Source organism: Ambystoma mexicanum, chromosome 5p (assembly GCF_040938575.1).
Source record: "Ambystoma mexicanum isolate Mex_15411 chromosome 5p, UKY_AmexF1_1, whole genome shotgun sequence".
In the NCBI taxonomy this organism is placed as follows: domain Eukaryota; kingdom Metazoa; phylum Chordata; class Amphibia; order Caudata; family Ambystomatidae; genus Ambystoma; species Ambystoma mexicanum.
The window spans coordinates 276,834,642-276,859,359 of NC_090930.1; the positions used below are offsets into that span (position 1 = coordinate 276,834,642).

General features: G+C 47.8%; 1 protein-coding gene across 1 annotated transcript in view; it reads left to right on the plus strand.

The window, feature by feature from the left end:
* The window catches only part of NKRF (NFKB repressing factor), a 63,423-nt gene that overhangs the window by 27,557 nt on the left and 11,148 nt on the right, over positions 1–24,718 (plus strand). Inside the window, exon 2 of the mRNA XM_069612708.1 lies at positions 1,664–1,788. Coding sequence (XP_069468809.1) covers positions 1,664–1,788 — 125 coding nt within the window. The remainder of the gene's footprint in view (positions 1–1,663; positions 1,789–24,718) is intronic.

Here is a 24,718-nt window from a genome sequence, read left to right on the forward strand (position 1 = left end):
TGATTCGGGTAGCCTTATGGGCAAAAAGAATCCACCGACCAGCAGAAAACAGCCCAATAAATGAAACGATAGGGGATGGGGGTGCACAGACTAATGGTAGAGGTGGAGCTAGTGATGATCCACTAGCCTTATGGACCGCGGCAGCTACAAAACCTTGAGGCACACGACAAGGAGACCGTCGGAGCGCAGTAACGCATCAGAAAACCATCGAGGCACGAGACCTCCAGCCCATCCATTGAGTAGGACCTAGGGAGAGGACGAGGACAGACCAGGAAGGAAATAAATCATCCAAAAGTGAACACAGTTTGAAGCTTAAGGAAACTGGGCCCAGTCAGGTTCTAAAATTACAGCAGCACAGCTTTGGGGCAAAATCCTCCAGCATGCAGGTTTGCAACTTAAAAATACCAGTGTAGATGAAGTCAGACTTCATTACTGGGCTGCCCTAAACCAACACCCCAGTCACATACGAGGGCACTTGCACATTGACCCGCAATCAGACTGGCCCTAAAAGCCAAACACTCAGGTCCACCCACACAGTATGTGTATTGACCTCTAGGGCCAGGGACCAGTCCAAACTACAATGCGAGGATGCTGGGATCGAAATTAAGATTGGATAAAGAGGAGCAGAAAGCCACTCCTGGGTATCCAGCATTAACCACCGACCATGAGCTACAACTGGGCAATGAGGAGAAAGAATACATTGTTCCACAAATCTAACTTATAAATAAGATGCAACTATAGAAGTGTCCTTTTATTTATGATTAGTTTGCTTTAAATGTTGTAGATCAGTATCCGAATATTTCTTTAAAGATTGTCCCAAATGCACAGAACTAATTCAAATAGTTGCGTTCGTACGCATCAGTTAGCCTGAGCAATAAAAAGTCCACCTGCCAGCTGTTAGTTTGACGCTAACCAGGCTCTTCAGGGTTATACGCAGGAGCTAAATAGCCCCCAGCTCCCCTCAATTTCAAACCCTGGTATGCAGAGGTGTGCTCAGATTAAGTCCATGTTTGCACAACATCATTCAGTTTGCTCCAGAGGAAACCCTGTTTGGAGGAGAACAGCTGCAGGATGGTAACGGGTCCACATTTGCCGTCTTTGCATGTCTGTTTTGATGTTTTTTTAATGCATCTTCCTCTGCATGCTTGCACATGATTTGGGGATCGTTGCATGGCTTTGGTCCACGGCATAAAGCCACTGAAGCCATTATCTGAGCTCCGCCCTGCATTGTTAGAGCCCCTTCCTATTCTAGCACATTTTAAATGCAAGGACCTTTGCCTGGCTGCATATAGCCATGCAGCAGGGTGCCAAGCCTGCAATGGCCTACCTACCTTTGGCTCCAGAACTACTGCCAACTTTGAGCCCAAACCCTTATCTTCTCTTGTTGGCCGAAAAGTGGTCACAAAAACGACAGCCAAAGTAACTAAACCTCTTTAATGCTGCAAGAGTACCAATCAACGTGTCTTCTATTGTTTTGTGTGTAGGCCACTTTTTGATTTTCTGACATTCTTAGAAGACAGTTAATGTAAAGGTTTGCACACATGCTGCCCTCCACACACTACCCCCTCCCACCTCACTTAATTAATACAACTATTTTCTAGGCACTTTTTATTTAATTACTGAATGAGACTGCACTCATGAAGCCTTTTTCTGTTAAACGCAGGTATGGAGCAGCACTTATGCAGAAAGTTTTGGAGATGGCTGATGGTATTGATATTGGGGAGGTGCCATCATATGAACTTGTACCTGGCACTACAGCTATTAAAAGAACAAGCACTGCTGTTCCTGGTGAGTATTTAGGTTTGGCACAACTTTTAGTTGTAAAAAAATGTAATTTGTTATTCTAGTTCAAAGTATAGCAAATTTCTGATCTCTATCTCACACACTGGTGTTGGATATCAACGTTTGCATGTTGGCTTATATGCCCTTGGTGTCATGGGGAATGGCAAAATTCAACCATATCTTTGTTTCTCTTAGACCACGGGCAAAGGATGTCAAACCTGGTCCTAGTCTTAATCGGACTTCCCTATGTCAGCCACATTTGGGATTAGAACTGGGCTCATGGAAGTGGGTGTATTTATGTGTGACCAACAGCAACATAATGCATTGTCAGGTGCTATGTTCCGTGTTTTTTTTTTTTTTTGTTTTACTTTGCGATTTAACATGCTTTGTAAAATGCAAATGTGTGATATTTTTCCCTGTCTGTCTTCTAGTTCAGTACCTTTTAGGAAAATAGCAGGCGACAGTTGTTGGCCAAATTTCTACGTATGTGGAGATAAAACTGCAATCTCAGGAGGAGAATGCAGTCTCTTGCCTCGAGCTGAATGTGTGTATGCCCTTTCTACACATCCCTCAGTCATCCACCGGGGAACAGCTCTCTAAAAGTTCCAGACCCGCTCCTCTTACAGGAAATTATAGACCTGCTACAGAAAGGTGCCATAGAACCAGGAACAAGGGCTGGTACTCTTTCCCCCCTCCCCCCCCCCCCTCCTACTTTCTCATACCAAAGAAGGACGGAGGACTGAGACCCATCCTGGACTTACGAGAATTGAACAAGTTCCTCAGGAAGGACAAGTTCAAGATGGTAACTCTCTCAGATCCTTCAGGCCCTCCAGCTCCAGGACTGGCTGGTATCTCTGGACCTTCAGGATGCTTATTTCCATGTGCCAATCCATCTCAAACACAGGAAATACCTGAGGTTCACAATTGGCGACTCTCATTATCAATTTCGAGTTCTGCCATTTGGGCTGACCTCCGCCTGAGGGTCTTCACCAAGCTGATGTCGGTAGTGGCGGCGAGTCTAAGGAGGGAAGGGATCCACGTCTACCCCTACCTGGACGATTGGCTGATCAGGGCTGTATCTTCGAAACAGGCCCAGGCCCAGCTAGATTATGTCTGCCACTTCCTTCACAAACTGGGCTTCTCCCTCAATTTAAAGAAGTCACAGATGATACCATCAGAGACTCCAGTTCATTGGAGCGGTCCTGGACACTTCCCTGGGAAAAGCCTCGCCACCAGAGGTGAGGGCTCAAAGATATTCTACAGATGGTCACCAAGTTTCTAAATGCCCAACGCCTCCCAGCCTTCGACTTTTTGAGGTTGCTAGGCCTCATGGCATCCTGCATCTTCCTTGTGCCAGAGGCTCGCCTGAGAATGAGATCTCTTCAGTGGGCACTGAAGTCAGTGGTCGCAATTCTATGGGAGAATGACAGATCTCCTCCGGATCTCGGACAAGGTAGCCCGCAACCTTCAATGGTGGGCCTATCCAGAGAACATCTTGAAAGGAGAACTGTTTTGGCAACCATGGCCGGAGATAACGTAGTCACAGACGCCTCACTCACGGGGTGGGGAGCCCATGCCAACGACTTGACCATCAGCGGTCGTTGGCCTCAATCGGAGTCCAGACTACACATCAACCTATTGGAGCTGAGAGCGATCAGACAAGCGCTGAAAGCTTTCCTGCCATCAGTACAGGGGAGAAATGTCCTGATAATGACGGACAACACGGTGGCCATGCACTACCTCAACAAAAGAGGAGGCGTAGGATCACTGCCACTGTGCAGAGAGGCGATACAGCTCTGGTTTTGGGCAATCCAAGAAGGAATCTCTCTCTCTATCGGCAGTCCACCTAGCTGGAGAGAAGAACTTGACATGTCCATCTGTCCTCCAATCCGTCTTCCACACAAAGAGAATCTTCTCTCGCAGAAGGGAGGTCAGGTTCTCCATCCAGACACCAGAACCCTCAACCTTCACGCTTGGCTTCTGAAAGGGTGAGGTACAAGGATTGGGATCTCCCTGATGACGTCATGGAGGTGTTGCTTTCGGCCAGAAGGCCAGCGACAATGTCTTTATACCGCTGCCGTTGGAACAAATTTTGCAGCTTGTGTAGGGAAGAGAATATCGACCCTTTTTCATGTGGTACACCAACGGTGTTATCGTTTCTACTCTACTTCGCAAACTTAGGCCTTCAAGTTGGCACTGTAAAAGGCTATCTCGCAACGCTGTCTATCTTCAAGCGCACTGCGGAGGAACCATCGTATTTCAAACTTCCTCTAGTGGTAGTACAATTTCTCAAGCGATTAACTAATGTTTAGCATCAAACATTCCAGGTTCCCTTATGGGACTTTAAATGTAGTCTTCACTCCATTCGAACCACTTCACTCTTGTTCGCTGAGATTTCTCACGCTTAAAACTGTCCTATTGGTAGCACTAACATCTGCTAGGAGGGTGAGCGAGCTACAAGCTCTCTCCTGTAAACCCCCACATACAATTTTCCACAAGGACAAAGTTGTCCTACAGGTGAAGCCTAATTTCCTCCCAAAGGTGGTTTCTGAATTTCATATTACTCAGAAAATTACCTTACCTTCGTTCTACCCTCCTCCCCATCCGGGGAAAGTAGAGGAAAGGCTACATAGGCGGGACCCAAGGCGAGCTCTCAGCTTTTATATCAGCAGAATGGCTAAGATCAGGCAAGCAGACCAACTGTTTGTAGGATACTCGGGTCACAAGTTGGGACTACCCATAACAAAACAAACCATCTCCAGGTGGATTATTTTGGCCATTCTGGAATGTTACAAACTGGCAGGGAAAGAGCCATCCCAAAATCTCAGGGCTCATTCAACCAGGGGTATCGCAGCCTCTTCGGCTCTCCAAAGAGGGGTACCAGTCGGAGACATATGTGCGGCTGCCACATGGTCGTCCGCACATACATTCACAGCATTTTACAATCTGAATTCCTCCACTACTCGAGACCAGATTTGGCAAGGCCGTATTACATTCGGTCCATCCCTAAAGGGATACATAACATTCTCGCTCCCACCTCCAATTACATGCCACTGCTATGGTAGTCTATCAAAGATAAGGAATACGTCGGAAGACACAATCCCTTCGAAGAACAAGTTACTTCTTACCTTGTAAAGTTCTTTCGACTGGATGTTCCTCCGATGTATTCCTTATCGCCCTTCCCATCCATCCCCGCAGTGATACTTCCCTTGTGGTTGCAGCTTGCGCTCCTGCAAGGTCAATAACCAATTCAGGCATGACTTTTCTTATGCTACAAAATGGAACTGAGCAATGGACGCAGCGCGTGGCTATTTATGGGCATGGTGTCAGCGCCGATACGGTGGCCGTCGAGGGACATCGACTCGGCGGATGTCGACGCGCAGCGCCCTCTACAGAAAAAATTTCCCAGGCCGGCAAGCTGGGAACGTATTATCAAAGATAAGGAATACGTCGGAAGAACATCCCGTCGAAAGAACGTTACAAGGTAAGAAGTAACTTGTTCTTTACTATTAATAGGTGCCCTTATTGCACAGCTAATAATAATTTGCATACTAATATATTATTTCATGAAGGATTGCTTACACTTCTAAGAGCTGTAACAACCAGTTTTCTGTTCTATTTTATTGAACTGTGAAGGAGGAAGTGTCTAGTATGCCCTGCCAGGGTATTCTAATTTGCAGTTTGGACCCCATGTCTGAGGCAAGTACACCTTGTGAGCTGGCCATCCAGCCATAATTCATCTGTCCACTTCATAAATGAGACTTGCCTTCATTTCCCTCTTCACAGTACTAACTATTGTTATGGCTCGGGCATCTGCAAATTGTATGTCTGTGAGCCGCACAGCTGCCAGTTTATGGTGACCTGGACTCGGTCATCCGTACAGGAAAGTCTGGTAGCTCTGTTAATCCCTTGGCTTGGCGCTCAATCAACAGAGTCCCAATTTTCAAAAGTATTTTACTACCATGATTCAGAGTATGGTTAACAAAAAATATGGATACTTTTATTGGTACACGATATGGATCTCAAAAAGCAAGCCCAAATGTGTTTTGGCCACCAGGTCATCATCGGGGTTGTTCCATCCACCAATAATTTGCTACAATTCATGATCATTTATTACAAGCATCAATTAACCACTACCCGTGAAAGGACAATCCCCACATTGTGAAACATACGTGCATTGCTATAAAATGAATCCAATATATACCATCGGCAAAAGCTGTCAGCGCACTTAGTGTCCAAATGCATGCAAATAAGGTTCCATGATATACGTGTGACATGATAGAATGCTATATACTGTTAATACCTACCATGTAGAACAAATACAATAGTAAAAAATAAATGCATGTGGAAAAACCTACAAAAAGAAACCACAGATGAGCACTAAATTGGTATCCTGTGTAGCCATAGGATTCCAAAAATATCAATTGCAATCTGTAATTCCTTCCAGTCCTGCTTTCAATATAATATCTCAAGATTCATTTGAGCATTCACCCTGAGTATTCAAATAGACAAGTCTCAACAAAACATGGTTCCATACTTAAAGGCCAAGGCACATGAACACTGATGTATTGTGAGCCGCATTGGTCTTTAACCCCTTAACTGCAGAGGACAAGGTATCTCGTCCTCTGCAGTATGTACCTTGTGTGTAGGGAGTGGAGGGGGGGTTGGATCGCCCCCTCTCCCGGATGAGCGATGAGTTCTCCGACCCCCCCCCCAGGAAATGAAGGGGAGGACTTCCCTTTCTGTGTCTGTGGTTTAGCCCTGATGTCCGCCGATGTGATGAAGAAGTGAAATTAACATGCGGAAGCCTTTTGGCTTCAGCATGTATGTAAATCTAGCAGACACGCTTATGCATGCTGCTTGGGCAGTTTTTGCCTTTTGGTTCGTTGGAAAGGGGAGACTCTCCCCTTTCCAACAAGCCCTCCCACAATCAGGTTGCTGGTGGATGATCATTCAGAGGGGCACCCAGGCCAAACAGCCTCCTGACCCCCACAAAAAAGTGAAAATAAGTAGAACAATGCTTTGCCTTCTTTGGGGACGGATGGGTGCTGTTTTGCACCCATTCGCCCACAAGGAAGGCAAAACAAATTAGGGCATTTTTTTGCAGAGGCACATTGGGGCATCGGGCTTGGGCCAGCCCCCTCAGCAAAATGTCCCCAAGGATGCGCAGATCCTTTCTGCTTCCCTGGGGAGGGGGGGGGGGGGGAAGTGGGGGTCTGGCCCCATTCTGCCACCCCTGGGAGCCCTATGGCACCGGTAAATGAGTTTAGGGGTGCAAGGGTAAACCGCCCCATCCCCAAAAATCAGAGGGGGGTGATTTTCTGGAGCACTGGCTGTGCCCTGTTGGAGCTTTTCCCTTCGGTGAGGGATGGGGACCCCGCCAGGGCTCCCCAGGATGCCGCATGGCTTGGGGGTGGTCGACCCTTTTTCTTTTCCGCCCAGGTAAGCGCACCTCTCGCAAGTGAGGTCTGGTTTTCATCGGGACATGTGTTAATTTAGGAAGGTGGACATGCAAGCGTGTCGATTATTTCCCAGTGTTAAAATTGTGTATTTTTATCACATTTACAACTTTGCAGTGCATTTTGGGTAAAATTCTAGCACGATTCGAGCATGCAAGACCTCGTTTGATTCCCACAGGTGTCTTCTCTCCGGTTCCCTGTTTTTCTTGGTTGCTGGGATACCCCAGGTCCAAATCTGTGGGTTGTCCAGAAGGCCAAATTCACTTTACATTTAGTCTTCCCAGGGCATTTGGTGTACCAGTGGTTTAGCTTTTTCCATTTGCACCCAGATAGTGCACCCACACGTGAGGTACTGTTCATCCGGTCACCTTTGGGAACGTGGTGCTGCGCGCGTGTTTTCGATGGTTTCTTGTTTGCAAATATGTGAACATTGTTTTGAATTTTCTGGGCATTCTGGGTAATAAATTGTAGCATGATTCGCGCAAGTGAGACCTCTTTCGATTCCCAGGGGGTGTCTTTTCAGAAATGCATGGGGTTCCCCGTTTTACTTGGTGTGTTTGTCCACAAGGCCAAATCCAGTCTTCCGAGTGGGTTAGCCTTTTCCCTTTGCACCCAGGTCAATGCACACACGCGTGTTAATGGATATTTATACCGTGCACTATCACCCCCGGAGTGGCCCCCTGGTGCTCTAGCGGATCTGAAACAGGGGGAGGGGGTTGGTTAGGTGTGTTAATAGGACAAAGTTTGGCGAAGAGCAAGGGAGCTGTGAAGTACTGTTGGCAGCTTCAGTTCGGTTAACGCCGTTCGCCGAGCATATTGGTGTTAGTTTCTGAGTCTGTGTGGTGGTGTGGTTGCGGTGTGTTGACGTTTGTGCGGGTTGCTGCGCTTTTAAGGTGTGTTTGGTTAGCGTGTGAGGGGTGATGAGGTTTCAAGTGTTTCAAGGCGCGACGAGGCAAGGGAGGGGGAAACGTGGGAAGACAAACGATCCTACTAGGCCAGGTGTCATTCAGATCGTGCAAGGGAGGGGAAGGAGAAGTGCGGGGAGGGGAATGGAAGAGGAAAGTGCAGTACATGGGATAGAGAACAAAAAAATATATAACAATAAGTAAACAATAATGAAGTGCAGACGTCAGTGTCAAGTGCGGGTAGTGGGACCGTAGGGATACAAAAAACAGTCACCAAGTGCAGGGATGATCAGGAACCGACTAGCGGTGGAGGGATCAGGTTGGTTAGTATCCTTGTTTAGGAGAAATGCATATTCCTATTGTGTCTCCTTCATTATTCAAGGATGTCTTCTTCCTTTCGGTGATTACGTTTCAGCGTGATAAGGCTGTTTCATCTGTCATTATGCTAAGTTAGCTACTTTTGTGCTCCCTTCTTTGTATCGGCCAGCCCTTTTATCCCAATTTGTCTTTGCTGTAGCCTAGTCTTGGGGTTCTTGTAGGAGTTTCCCTTAGTTTGACTTGAGGGGGTGTTTGTGCCATCATATGTTGTCAATCTTTTTTTCTTCAAGCACCGACACAGTTGACATGACAATAATGGCACAATCGTTTCATTATACAACTATTCGATGCTCTGCGTAACCGAGCCAGCCATTAAGTTTGTGGCAGTGCAATTCAAACCGTTTACACCCCCCCCCCATCCCCATCCGGTATGGTTTTGCTTCCATGTGTTTGTTTGAGCTTCGTATATCCCTTCTCCAGGCGTTAACCGCAGGTTTATTTCCCCAGTTGCTGCTTTCTAGTTTTGTATCGCTCTCATCAGTGCTGGTCTGTCGTATCAACCTTTCCTTAACAAGTTCTAGGAATGGGTCCCAAACTGACAGGAATTTTTGATATTTGCCCTCTCTCAGGGCTCCCACTTTTTCCATAGCCGTTACGTTCCAGATTTTGACCCACCAGCAAACTATTATGGGCCCTCGGCAGTTTTCCATCCCTGGGCCAGGGTCATCCTAGCTGCCATTAGTAGGTGTGTGATGATTTTAGCCGTATTACTGGTTGCTGCTTAGATGTCTACCACCTCTATTCCCAATAATACTACCTTTTGGTATGAGCGGGAGTTGTCTCCCTGTGATATTTTATGTGCCCTAGGACCTCCTTCCAATAAACTGTGGCTTTGGGGCATGACCACCCCATATGGTATAGGTATCCTTTGCAACCCACTGCCTCCAGCAGGTGGGTGGGTAACTAGGGCTCATTTTATGGAGCCAGTGTGGGGTTAAATACCACCAGTAGCATATTTTGTATGCCGTTTTTTTAATAGCAGCGCATTTTGGACTACTTTTGATCCCGCCTGCAGATTTGCCCCATTCCTCCTCCATGATGGGTGTGTCTAGGTACTTATCCCAGTTGTCTTTGTATGAGAGATTATCCTCTCCCTGTGCCTTGTCTAACAGCTTATATAATCTCAAAACAAAACTGCCCGTGTCTGTAACGTCAATTCCAATCCTATCTGGGGCCTGGGGGCCGGTTTCTGAACCTGCTTCTGTGTTATCCAGTGACTAATTTGTATATATGTGATCTCTCCTTCTCCCCAATGCCGAATTTCCGTTTACAGTCCTCGAATACGAGAGGGGTTCCTCCCTGAAAAAGGTCCTTTAAGAGGATTTTTTGCGTCTGTTCCCAGTTATCCCAGAGTTTGCTTTGTTTGCCTGTTGTGAAATCCTGATTGTGTTATTGTGGTAAAGGGTCCAAGACCCGGTGTGATGCGCCTCTTGGGTGCTCTCTCCCATCCACTAAGTGGTATTATAGTGGTTTCCAGCAGTTGTCCCTCTGGCCCTTGCTCGCAGCGCATGTAGTGTTCCCAGAGCGATTGTAGTCACCCCTGGTTCGATCCCCATCCAACCACTTAGCGTGTCACTCCCCCCGATACCCCCCCCCCACCCTCCATTTGAACATTGGTGCAATTTGGGCGGCCAGAATATAACTCTCAATATCAGGAACCCCAAGTACTCCCAAAATCATTCTGGTCAGCACGTTCTTTTGTATTCAGGGTTTTTTCCAGTGCCACACAAGTAGTTCATCCTTTCTGTAGCGTCCTGCTCATTTTAGGGGGAATGGCCACTGGGAGAGAGCCCACCACGTAACGGGAAAGGTGGGGTAGCAGTGTCCTTTCTAAGTGCTGCTATGTATGTGAACCAGGATAATTACTGAACGTCCCAGATGTGTAGGTGATCCCTCAGTTGTTTCCATAGGGGTAGTATATTTGGCCCATATAGGCCCTTAGTAATCTTTTGTAAATTGTATTCCCAGTTATTTCATTACCCCGGTTTCCCATGTTAGGGGGTATAGTGCCTTGAGTCTATCGATCTCCCCCTCTTCTGATATATATTTAGGGCTTTGTATTTGGTAACATTTATGGTGAAGCCTGAGACCCTGGAGAATTCTTGTAGCCTATAAAGTGCTTTCGGAAGTGTGTTTGTGGAGTCTCTAAGGAAAAGGAGGATGTCGTCAGCATATAGGAGAATGGAGGAAAATACTCCACGACATACCAAACGACTAACCGAGAGACAGCCGTAATAGGACCCAAAAGACTGAACACATAGCAAGACTAATACGGAAACACCAGGACGACTCGTCAATAGCACCATGTCCCCAAACCATAGCCATTCCCAACAGACCTGGTCACGGGAAACCGCAAGGGAATAGGGAACTCCCATCCATTAGCTCCAAACCAGAGGGAGAGAAACGGATTAAACATTAACATTACACAATGCTCATCAAGATACAGCGGGAAGCACAATGCGCCATCACATGTGTTTGATGGATATTGTTTTGCAATTGTCTATGTATCTTGTTATTGTTTTAAATTTTTGAAAATAAAAATGTAAAAAAAAATAATGCGCCATCACACACAAACAACCAAACAATAGCTCTTAAGGAAGTCACCCCACGGAAAACTGAAGGACTTACTGAAAGATAGTCATGCTAGGACGAAACTAACGATTGAATACACATGCTGACGAAGATGTAAGCACTAAGATGCCTCAACAGCACACTGACCCTTTCCAAGCTCCAACAGACCACTGTCACAATACACAACTAGATAATGGGTAGTAACAACCTCGGTTCCACACCTGAAGGAAAGGGTTCGAACTTACTTCTCACTCCATACAAATTCCCGCTAGGATACAGCTGGATCCGCGCAGCACCATCGCACACCACAGCGAGACTATAAGGAAGCAGCAGCAACAACCCCACCCACAGAGATGCAGCACAAAAGAAAACCAGAAGTATCAGGATACAAACCCCCACTAACCCAACCTTCAAATCTCTGCATACTCAACCCACATGAAACTCACACAGCCATTTCTCTCACAGCAATCTGCATGCACTTTACAACACCGCATCAACAACACATAAGCACCTACAGCACACAAGGTCTCATCCGATACTTGCACCAAAGCACAGCACTTGGTGCATACCGAGCTGAGGCCACCAACAGCACACCACCTCTCCCACTCTCATACTCCCGCTCCACCCGATTAACCATACCTGCCCCCTTCTTGTTTGCAGATCTGCCGGAGCGCCTGGGGACCAAACCGTTGGTGACAGTGCGCTATAATAAGTACCTGTAACATATAAAGCTAGTTTGTGTTATCCCTCCACATTCCACCCACCTCACCTCCTGGTCCTGTCTTATTACTTCAGGTACAGGTTCCATTGCCATTGCAAATATTGAGGGGGATAGGGGACATCCTTGTCGTGTGCCTCTCTGTATTTTTATATTTGGTGTGGATCTCCCGTTGACAGTGAAGGTCGTAGATGGGAGTTGAAAATTTGGCAAAACCATCTTAATAAAGGTGGGATCACAGCCAAATTTCCTCAAGACCAGCTTCAGGTAGGTCCAATCTAGGCTGTCAAAGGCACATCGAGCATCAAGTGCAGCTATTGAAATTATTTGCCCCGTTCTTGTTTTTAGGTCTGACATCCACCTCTCGCCTTATATTATCTTGCGTGCATCTCCCTATTATAAAGCCTGCTTGGTCCTCATGGATTATTTTGGGAGTACCTTCATCAATCTCGTTGCGATTACTTTAGCATATAGTTTGGCATCCGTATTAAGTTGTTAGATCGGACGGTAGCTGGTGCAGTCTGTGGGGTCTTTGCCTGGTTTTAAGTATTAAGTGGGCGGTAGAGTTTTGTCTAGGGCAGGGTCCATGACACAATTGAAGTCTGCGCCAATCACTATTTGGCCCTCGCACCAACCTCCCAATTTCTGTAGCATTTCCCCTAAGTACAGGTCCTGCTTTTTGTTTGGGGCATATAGCGCTATTAATATGTGTCGCCATTAGTGTGCATCTCTGCTCATCTAACATGCCTTTGAGGAGTAAATATCTGCCCTCCTTGTCTCTATGTAGCGCCCGTTTCTTAAATGCCACGTTGGTCCCCAATAATAGTATGGCCACGCCTGAATCATAGTATTGCCTCAGGAATGCTTTATGGGCGATCCTCTTCATCGCCAGGAAGTAGGTGCGTTTCCTGTAAAAAGGCGTTTGATGTATGGAGGTCCATGAGCCTCGTCAGAATTGAGCGACGCTTAACCGGCAAGTTTAGGCCCTGCACATTTAGGGTTATGATGTTGAAGTCGGCCAAGTTTCCCGTACCTGCATTTTCCCAAGTTGTTCAGTGTGCCTCACCCAGCTGCTCAAGCTGCGCTTCTTCTCTTTTAACGGACCATACCTTGAAACGTTCCCTCTTAACTGAGCTTCAACTTTTCCTCCCCTTTTCCCCTCCTCCCTCTAGTTCCCTATCCGCTGGACCAAGGTTGCTTGGAACCTTCCAGAGTCCCTCTCTGGGCGTTGGGCCTCATATCCACTCCACTCCCCTCCCCTGCCCGCTTGGGCTTGTTCCTTTCCCGTCCCCTTCGTTTCATAGTCTCCTTCCTTCTGTAAGCTATGGGCCACATTTATTTGCCATTGTCTTACGTGCGTTTCCGCTTCTGATTTTCATTTCGGCCGTGGGCCAGTTGGGTTAAGGTCCTTACTTCGCTTCCCGCTGGACCATTCCCATTGTCTGGGACCTTTCCCTTTCTGGTTCAGTTTTGGGGCTTCGTCCAGGTGAGTATCTTCCTCGAGCTGTAGCAGGGACATTACTTCTTTGCAGGTGGAAATCCGCTGCTGTCTGCCCTCCCAGGTAAACCGCAAGCCAAAGGGTTATGCCCATTTGTATGTGATTCTCTTAGCTGTTAGCACCCCTGTGACTGGCTGCATCAGTCTTCTTTTGTGCAATGTAGATCGAGCTAGGTCCTGGTATTGTTGAGCCTGTGTGCCGTTGATGGAGACTGTTTGCTGTTTCCTCGCTGGCTGCAGTATCTCTTCCTTCGTGGTGTAAGAGGTCATAGCTAGGAGGACGTCTCTGGGCCTGGTTCAGGGGTCCCTTTTTTGGCCCAGACTCTATGCACTCTATTAGTATGTCCTCCGGTTGGGTGCTGGGTAACGGGCTGCTAAAGCAATGCTGCATCGTTTCTTTCTAGTCTGTCCTCGATCGTTTCCATCAGGCCTATAACTCTTATGTTGGATCTGCGAGATCTGTTCTCGAGATCTTTCAGCGGGGTGTTGTATTTCACCCCTGGCATCTGTGTCTTTGCCTAGGCACCCTAGACGAGTGGCCTGTTGGGAGGGGGGGGGCCTCCAGGTGAGTTCTAAGTGGTTCTGTTCACTCCTCCCGCTTCTGAGGTTAGGGGGCGCGTGAGTAGTGCTCTGTGCAGTTCTCAAGCTCCGTATCGTGAGGGGCTGCTCCGCGGTCCCGCTTCTGTGCAGGGTTTACACCCTCTGTGTGGGGTTTACAGCACTCGCCAAGACGTCTGGGCACTGCTCTAGTTGTGGCCGTTGATTTTGTGATGGTAATGTCACTGCTCTTTTGTGGGGTTACCGGGGTGTCCCAGACAGGACTTTCCTGTTTGTTTTTGGTGATTCTTGGGGGTGAGAGAGGCTGTTTTTGCCTCACCCCCACCTCGGGTGCGAGAAAAGTTGGGATTGTCCCTTCCTGCCTCTCGGCGGTCTTTTGTAGATCTGAACCCTCCTTCTGAGTTGTGCAGGTTGGGCGCGGGCGCTGCAATGTTGTGACTTTCTGCTCTGTTCCTTGTTTTGCTTTTAGCCCACTCTGTGATTTGGGTTCCTCGGCCTGCGTTCCTGCTCCGGGGCATTAGGCTTGCGGGTAAGCTTTGGGGACTGCGCTACACCCTCTGCTGCGTATTATGCGACGCTCTGTGCTTGAACCAGTGCGCTTGTGTCACCCGTACCTTAATGTAGGGGGGCTCTCGGGGAACCGTTCCACTTTGCTTCTAAACGACTTTCCTTCTGCTGGGCTGCTCCGGTTGAGGTTTTGTAGGGTCTGCCACACCCCCTGCCCCTCAAAACAGGGTTCTTTTTTTGTGGCTGGAGCAAGCTCTCCTCAAGTTGTGTTGTGCTAGAGAGGGATCGGAGCCGCCTGCACAATGCTTCCGTTCTTCACGTTTCTCGGCACCCACCGGGCTCCCCAGGTGCGTGCCCTTTAATGGGCCGTCTGTTCTCCTGTCGCTGTGTCACCGGCAACTCCGTAGGGATTCTCATGCGGTGCTGATATTGTGTGGTGGGGTAGGCTCAGCACAAGCTACCAGCGCCTCTCCCTGTCAGTTCCGATGCTTGACATGATGAGGTACCATTTTATCAGGACACATATGGAAAGGTGGGACATTTGTTGTTTTTCTCTCGGTTGTGATAATGGTTTCTTACATTTCCTTCTGCAGTTTGGTACACAACCCTAAAATGCATGCTTGCTTCTCCACATTGGTTTACATTATTAGAGCGAGAGCGCGACACACAACTGGGTCGGCACAGCTGCAGGACTTCACTGGGAATTTGTGGTCCAGGAGGGTGCTGCTAAAGTCTCTTCACAACATCTTTGTTGGATGTTGTCCTCCAGTGGTTGTCTCCGACTAGTCCCAAAACCTCGCCTTTTAAGCAAGTTGCCATTCATTCACAGCCCAGGCTGTCAATCACCCAGCAGGGCGGTTGTCCTCTCGGACAGCCAGCTGGCCAATCAGCACTGATTTCACTCAAGCACACTTGGAGACAAAGGACATGGACGCTTCGGGACCCTCCCCCCACTTCCTGCCTTTCCAGAGTCCGGAGCCTGGCTGGGCTTCAGGGCTGGAGCCTGCCAAAAGCAAAATGCAAAAAGGACTCCAACAGAGTAAAAGCCCAGAAGGAACTAACTGGCAAGAAATTGTGGGGGGGCGGGTGGGGAAGACTGGGTCATTTTGGGAAATATTGACACCCTTGGGTGCTGTACTGCAGCTGAAGAATCAGCCTGCAGATAAATGGCACTAAGGTAGTAAAAAAAACTGCCACCAGCCATTCAAGTTAGTGTAACGGAATGTTACATGAGAAGTGGGAGAAGGAGTAACTATGTAACCGCATAGCACTCTGCATAGCACTCTGCATAGCACTCTGCATAGCACTCTGCATAGCACTCTGCATAGCACTCTGCATAGCACTCTGCATAGCACTCTGCATAGCACTCTGCATAGCACTCTGCATAGCACTCTGCATAGCACTCTGCATAGCACTCTGCGTGCTAGACCCACAAAAGAAAAGGTAAGTCAAATGTAATCTTACTGTTCTTGGGAACAGTAATTCACCCAAGAAAATGTATTTAAACATTGAGAAGAGTGGCACTGCACAAAGGGTGCTGTGTGCCACAGTGCAAAAAGCGTCTTCCTATGGTGTTTACCAGACTTTGTTAAACCGTAAGACACAAAATCCTAGTCAGAAAATACACATGAGTGAGAAAAAAGTCCCACTCAATCAGGAGTCAAAATTAAAAAGTGCTGAGTCCAGCAAAAGAGCTGGGTGTCTAAGGTTAAAGAGAATTGGCACAGAAATGAAAATTCTCCTTAACGCTCACAAAACTGAAGGTACACTTCTGAAAAAATATTTTATTGTTTCCACTCATCCTGTTCTTGAAAGCTTGGCAAATGGCGAATTCACAACTGCATACATTTTGTTCTTGGCTCTTACAACAAAAGAAAACCACAGCTGCCTTTTTGTAATATCATTTTATTGACAATTTCTGAAAAAAAACAGTCACTTGTGTTCTCCCACACATCTACAGCAAACCACGAATACTTGGTGGTCTTATAACCATGTGGGAAGAAAAGGATGCAAACTTTGTCAGGATATCGCTTGTAATAAAAAGATTACAAGGAATTGAATGCCGACATACTGAAATGTCCAAAAAAGGACTCCGCACTGGGAGGGAAACCGCTCATCAGTTAAGGGCTTAACAATGGTATTATTTATATTAGAAACGTTCAGTTGTCATTGAAAGAAATGACTACTGAAGCTTTATGACAAGGATAGATATTTGGGCAGTATTTTTCAGACGATATATCGATTGTAAGACTTTATATTTTAGGATGTTTGAGTCAAGAAGAGTTTGGATGGCAAATTATGAAGGGAGATTCCCAAATGTTTCACTGCTCAGTTGAATTGTATGTTGTGGTTTTTCTCTTTTGTAACACATTTTATTGATTTTCCACATTAAACATTACATTTGACTTTTAATGAGCCAGTCCACAACCAACATCTAATGGATCCAAAAAATTACCATTCACTGCAATCACCATTTTGTTATCAGTATCACATTATTTATGCAGGGTTTTTCATTGTTACCAATTTCACATTTTATTGAGCATCTTCCCAACTCTGCCAGATTTTCCGAGCTTTCCCTAGACATCCTCTGGCATTGTAGACTGGCTGCTCCATTGATATGCATATATTCACATCCGTAACCCATTGCTCGTATTGCGGGGCTACATTGGATCCCCACAGTTTTGCTATATTCCTTTTAATCCAGGCTGTGGTAGTTGAAAAGAACAATTTTTCAAATCGTGACATTTCCCCTTCAACTCCCGAAAACATCAGCTTTGGGTATCTGGGAATGGTGTGGCCCGAGACCCTTGAAAGCTAATCACATCATTGCTGCGAGAACTGTTGGATTTGGGGGCATTCCCATATTAAATTAAAGAAGGTACCTTCCTCTCGCTGACAGCGGAGGCAGCTGGGGTCTGCAATTTTGCCCCAGCGATAAAGTGCCACTCTTGGGTTATATCCTGTGTAACACCTTTAACTGAATGAGCCAAACAAAGTCTAGCCGACATGGCCGTTTTGAGGGGGTACATTTAAGACCGTGACCCAGTCTTCCGGCAGAATGGCGCCTATATCCCTTTCCCATTTTGATTTCAGTTTTGACATCTCAGTCGTAGCAAAGGAGGCTATGGCGCTATACATAACAGTAGTGCTTTTAGTGTCGATACAATCGAGGACTATGTTTCTCTCTATGGGAGTACATTCCGGCATGTCAGACAAAGCCGGCAGATGAGTCTGTAATGCGTGTTAGTTGTTTATCTGTATCGTTCAGTAGCAGGGATTTTGAATCGGGTAAGCAGGATCTCAAAGGGTACAAGTTTACATTTTTCTATTACATCTATTGCATCACTCATCAATTTTAGTTATTCGTAAAGGCGCCCAGCTCAGCCATTTTGGGAGTTTGCCTACCTCAGGCAGATTCCTATTTCCCCATAAAGTTTGTATGGCGTGCATTACTTACCATAATACTATTTGTAATGATTGTATCTGCTTAGATTCTCATGCTGTGCATATGGTCTGACATCCAGTGGTAACCCGGGAGTATTGCATCTCGTCTTTTGGGGACGTCGGCATAGGCGTGTATGTAACACTATCCCTATCGTGACGTGTAGTGTACCCGAAATCCCTCACGTGCCGAGGTCCCTCCGATTGTATTTTTTCTGCCATGAGGGAGCCCAAGGCTATAGTGAGTGAGAGACATGAAGAAGAGAGAAGTAGTAAGACGTCTATGTTCCACCCCGAACCGGGAGGGCGCATGTGAATCTAAGCAGATAATGGCATCAGAAATGCTATTACGGTAAGTAATGCTCGTCTTCTGATGCTTGTTAATCTGCTTAGAATCACATGCTGTGCATAGACTAGTGAGCAGTACCCGGAGTTGGAGGTGGGTTGTGAGAAGGAACAGTAGAGAAAAGAAGTCTTAATACTGCTTGTCCCACCTGAGAATCAGACCTAGAATGAGTGTCTAGGCAATAGTGTTTTGTAAAGGTGTGTACAGAACTCGAGGTTGCTGCTTTGCAAATGGTGCGAGGGGAACATTTGCAATGAATGCCCCTGTGCCCCGAGTAGAATGTGCTCTAGACTTGAAGGGCAGTTCTCTCTTAGCAAGAGTGTAACATAGTGTGATGCATTTGACAATCCACCTTGAGAAAGCTGATTTAGAGACGGGATCCCCTTCTCTTCCAGCTGCCACTGAAACGAAAAATTGGTTTGTTTGCCTCAGTGGTTTAGGTCTTTCCAGGTAGAACATGACTGCCCTGCACACATCCAGTGTGTAGGCTTCTTTCGGCCATGCTAGTGGGATTCTGGAAAAGGGTAGGTAGTTCAATCGACTGGTTCACATGAAACTTCGAGATGAATTTGGGCGCAAATCTTGGGTACGTGCGCAGAACTACTGTATCCCTATTGACTGTAACAAAGGGGGCTAGAACAGAAAGTGCCTGTAGTTCGCTAACCCTTCTGATAGAAGTGATGGCCACTAGGAAGGCCATTTTGTAAGTCGGGTCTTTTAGACTTGTTTTATGCATAGGCTCAAAGGGAGCTCCCATGAGCCTGGTCAAAACCACATTTAGGTCCCGCCCAGAAGCTGGGTGAGAAACTGGAGGAAAATCCTCTTAACCCCTTCCATAAAGGCCTTAATCACCAGTATCTTCCACCATGACACCTTTTGTTGTGATGTGGTGTACGCTGACAGTGCAGCCAGATGAACCTTTAGGGAATTGAAGACCAACCCAGTGTCCAACAGATGGGTTAGGTACAGCACAATGTGTGTAGGTCAGCAATCGATGGGATTGACACCCTTGGAATTACATCAGATGGCAAAACGTTTCCATTTGCTGGCATAGCAATAACGTGTATTCGGTTTCCTAGCTTCCTGGAGTCCATGCACCTCTGAGGCAGCTGTAGGTGTCCCAACTCTGACCTCAGGAGCCAAGCTGATAAGTTCAGAGTTTGTGGGCACGGGTGTAAGGTCTCCCCTTGTCCTGAGACAACATGTTGTACGGGGAGGGGAGTTTCACTGGTGGGGAGAGGGATATTTCCATCAGATGAGTGAACCAGGGTTGGCGCGCCCACATGGGGGGGGGGGGGGGGCTACCAGTATCATGGTAACTGGTTCCTGGTGCATCTTGTGCACAATCTTGTTGAGAAGGGGAGTCTGGAGAAAAGCGTAGACAAATTTCCCTGACCATGTTATCCAGAGACTGTTCTCCTTGGAACGGTTCTGGTGTACCTGGAGGAGTAGTCTTGGCATTGGGCGTTATCCTGAATTGCAAAGAAGTCTATCTCTGGGAAGTTCCATTCTGCGAAGACATTCGTATTCTTCGGACAGAGGAAAATCTCTGACTGAGCACGTCTGCCAGAAGATTGAGTTCCCCTGGAACATGTTGGGACAACAGAAATGTGTCTGAGAGCGAATATCCAAATGTTTTGGGACAGCTTGGATATCCCTGGAGAGTGAGTGCGCTGGCAACATTGAAATATGAAAGTATGCATGTCCAATGCTGCCATGTAGTTCCCTTGTTTCAACAGTGGAATCGGCTCCTGTAGTGTTGCCATGCGAAACTTCTGACTTTTTATGAACTTGTTCGCTGGGCGCAGGTCTAGAACAGAGCGCATGGTGAGGTCCTTCTTGGGTACAAGGAAGTACACTGAATGAATACCCTTGTTTACCTGAAGAATAGGGACTGCTTCTATGGCATCCTTTCCCAGCAACGCTTCCACTTCTCGATTCAGGATTTCCAGATGGTCAGGTGAAAGGTGCCGTGAGTGTGGTGGTCTGAATTGTGGAGGTCGGGCGAATTCCACGCAGTACCAGTGGGCGACCGTCTTTATGACCCACTGGTCTGAAGTTATCCCCTCCCGTGCCGAAAGATGTTAATCGCTCCCCAGACCAGGGAAACATGGGAGGGGACCTGGATCTGATGGTCATTTGTGACAGGAGGCTGTGGCTCCTCTACGACTGGGGCCTCTGCCTTTGCTGCGTTGCTGTCCTCTTGAAGGGTAGTATGCGGGGCTTCCTGAAGTTTGTCCTGTATTGAGACTCCCCGTGCCATAGTTGCCTTGATTTGCACGGGAATGTCCTCGAAAGGACCGCCGGGAGTTATTACTCATGTTGCAGAGACTTAAGAGTCTGATGCGCTTTTTTTTTTTTTTTTTTTTTTTTTGTGGCTGTTGCCAATGCCTCATCCACCGCTTTCCCGAAGAGGTTAGTTTCTTCAATAGGCTTATTGATGAGTGAGGCCTGAGTTTCGGGTTTAAACCCTGAGGTACGCAGCCAAGTGTGCCTTTTGAGTAGGGTCCCTTGGGCCAGAGACCCGCCTGCTGTGTCCAGTGTTCTTTATCACGTTCTGGTTCACCTGCCTCCCTCGGCTACAATAGAGAGAAGTTTGGACCTGGAGGGTTCTGGGACCTCCTGGAGGCCCTCCTGGAGTAGGGTGACCAGACGTCCGGGTTTTCCCGAGACAGTCCGGGGAAATCACCTGACGTCCGGGGGTCCCGGGAGTTTTTTTAGTTTATAAACCCCGTCCGGGGTTTTGATTACAGACCTTTTTTGCCGTTTTTTTTTTGCCGGGCCCCGATTTCGAAATACCGAAATCGGGTCCCGGCGCAACTTTTCCTGTGAGAATGGGCCCCCATTTGCTCCCCTTTCCCCTCCCCAGCGCTCTCCTCCAATGCGAGGAGTGTGCCTGTTAGCACACCCCCTCCATGACCCCCGCAACGGGCCAACGAAACAGAAGTAGGACTAAAGTCGAATGTGTATTTTCTTTAGTCCTACTTCTATTTCCATAGCCCGTCCGGGGTTTTTTTTTAGAAAATCTGGTCACCCTATCCTGGAGTAGGTTCCACTGACCGTCAGTATAACTTGCCAGCAGCGTGGTATTATTTGCTATGCGCGTTATGTATGCAACAGCCAAGGTGACTCGTTTGCTTAAGGCATACAGCCTCTTGGATTCCTTGTCTGGGGGTGCCTCCCCAGCGGCAAGGGGTACCCCTGCTCTTTTCCGGGTGGTAGTTACTACCAGAGAATCAGGGATGGCGTGCCCTTTAATGTATTGTGGGTCAGAAGGAGACGGCGAGACAATTTTTCCACTCTTGGGTTCACTGCCTGGGTTTGAGCCGGTGATACCAAGGAGGGAGCCAACCATCTCTTGATGGAATTAAGGAGGGGAATGGCTTGGCTAGATGGAGGCTTCTCCTTAAGAATCTCCTCTACAAAGTTCTGGTCAGGCACAGCCTCTTGAGTAGAGATCTGAAAATGTTCAGCTGCCTTCTTCAACATAGAGTTGAAGGCCGTCTGCTCATCTACAGGCGAGGCCTGACGAGCCGGAGTGGACGGAGGGGAATACAAACACAATACATCAGTGTCCTGATCTCCATTGGTCCGTTCCCTCGTGCTGGGTTTCTTCCCAATTGTTTGTGGCATCCGCTTGTTCCTCATAATTCTGTAGAAAGAAAATGTCTTCTTCTTCATTGTAAATGTCCCTATAGGTGTCCATGTGGACAATGTATTCCTGCTGGACGGGAACAAAAGGCTGATCTTCCTGATAATTAGAAGTAGATTGAAGGTTGGGCTCTCCACAAGACCTCTTTGGGGTAGGATGATCAGAAAAACTGATGATTCGCTCCAGACGGTCCATACACCCCTCAAATTTCTCCCTTGTCCATTTGGAGGACCCAGGATGGCTTACAGGTGGAAAAAGTAGTCTTCCACCCTACGGCGCCGAAAAGTGTCTCTTAGGGTGTTGGAAAGAGGCTCCTGACTGTCCTCATAAGTAGCGTGAGAATCGGGGCCCCATGGCGTAATCAAATATTTGTCCGTGGCTTGCCCCATGATTGTTGGTGGAACCGGGATAAGTCCCACCGCCGCAGTAATCTTCTCGATGCTGTCCTCGATAGTTTCCGATGGTCTATCGGTAGGTGCATTGCCTTCCGCAGCGTTAGGGGGGGGGCCTAACGGTCAGTTTTTTGACTAAAGGCCTAGTCGTGATTTTTGGGCCTACCGTGTACCGTCGGATTTCTGCGCTTCGATGTGTGAAGCTTTTGGAGTAGCACCCTTACTTGTGATGTCTTTTTCTAGAAGGGAGATTGATCTCATCCAGCACAGAGATGTCCATGGTATTGCTTGGAGATTTATATAGTTCAGCATAATAGGCTGCAAAACCGTTAGCTATGTCCCGATCGGATAGCTTTGCGTTATCTGTTCTGATTTCTCTGACTTGACTATATCCCTTATCTCTGCACTCTAGCCATGCCAGCATTTTGCCCGCCTTCTCGCCGGTTTCGTATTTTCTGGCACGCTTCGCTGTGTGTGCCTGTTCGGTGTGTGTCGGGTAGGCCAAGTGCAACATGTGACTCTTCTGCCTGTCGCACCTTCATTTCAGCCTCACTTAGTGTTTTGCTTATGTGCTTTCTTGTTTGCTGTAGTCCAGGAAAGAATCTCTCCTCGGAGTATGGGCTTGTATCCCTCCCACAGCACCCCAGGGTTATCTACTGACTCAGTGTTCAGTTCAAAATATGTGCTTGTAGCTGTTTGAATATGTTCTATGAGGTCTGGAAATCCCAAAAAATACTGTTGGGTGGTGGTGTGGGGGGGGGGGGGTCTTTCTGTCATAAATTCCATCAGGAGGGGAGAATAGTCTGAAATACCATGTGGGAGCAGCGTCGCTGCAGTTGCCTTGTGTATGTCTGTCGCTGGGAGAAAGAAGTAGTCCAGTCTCAAAAGTGAGGCATGGACTCCAGAATGGTATGAGTATTCACATGCACTTGGATGCAAGTCTCGCCACACATCTTTCAGTCCCAGTGCAGAGGTGAAAGTCGCAAGTTTGGTATGGCTTCTAGGGTTTCTCCCTCTTAGGTGTGTGCTGTCCAACTCCACATCTATGACTTTGTTAACGTCCCCCCACAGTCTGTCATGTCATTAGTACGTATCTGTGTAATGTCGTTTATCAACGCAGTCATTAATGAGGGCGGCGAATAGACTGCTAGTATGGCAATGGTTTGATTCCATATCGTACCTTTAATATATACAAATCTGCCCCGTGTCTTGTAACGTTGGGTTTTTCTTGATCAACTGATGAGCTATAAATCAGAATTGATGTGTTTTTTCGATTTGGGTGTGTGACAGAATTCAAACGTTTTTTGTCCCCCGCCTCCTATTTTAAGGCATTATGGGGGACCCCTGCCCCAAAATTGCAAAATATAAAACATGGGGAGCGGCGGTCACCTCCGCAGCCCCTGCTCTCCAGGGTTGGTATTTTGCAATATATGCGACCAAATTGCCTCAAAGGCCAAATCACCCATGCGAAATGCGATCAAATTGGTCATTAGGTTAATTGTTCTCCAGCATGGGGTCTGGCATGGATTCACATGCTCATGAATATTCCCCGTCAGGCTGGGAATCCTCGGTAAAGAAAAAACCAGTATCAGTTTTGTTTCTGATCTGTCTTTCGTAGCAATAACCAATCGCTGGTCTCTGCGTCATACTGACCACAGCCAATGACTGCCCTCTACCTAAGCACCGCCTCTGGCAGCCATCTTCAGATTTTTACCGCACGTTCATGTGTTGGGATCCTCGTGCTATTGCTCTCGAGCGTTAGTGCTATTTTTTTCACGTTTTTTTTCTCAAAACTTCGTTTTTTCCGGTCAAAAGAGCCTTGAGCTCCACCGACTCTCCATCCGATCAACGGGGACCCGTGTCGGATTCGTCTGCGCCCCTCAAGGGTGAAGATTTTGTCGAGCTACGTTTTGGAGGACTCCAGAAGCTTCTCAGGCCCGGACATGGCCCAGGAGAAGGGAAGCTAGACGCCCGGAAAGCTGTTCAGGGTCTGCCCTGGATGCCAGCTGCAGAACGTCTTTAAGGAGGACGAACACTCCTTTTGTCTCTACTGCTTACATGACGACAAGACCCACGTGGAGAAGGACTGTGCGTTTTGCGGCAATATGTCGGAGCGGACCATGAAGGACCGCCACCAACGCCTCGCCAACTGGCTGGAAGGGAAGAGCCCGTCAGGCGAGAAGAAGAGGAAGAAATCCGAGCGGTCTTCTAAGACCTTTGAGGACGCCCCAGCGACGGGGGTCCAACACAAGGCCAAGCACCGCGAGTCCGCTGGCACTGGGAGCGCCGAACGGTCGGGCTCTACGGGCGCCAGGCAGGGCGCACCCTCCCCGGCACCTTCAGCCACGAGCCAACGCTCTGGGTCGGGTAAGAGGGAGGGCGAGCACCCGGCAAAGCTCCTGGAGAGGCCCCGGTCGAGCTCGAAGGCCCCATCGGAGGGGGAGCGAGGCAGTGCCCCCCCTCCCCCCTCAAGGATAAGGCGGTGAGCGCACCTAAGGTGGTGAAGGCCTT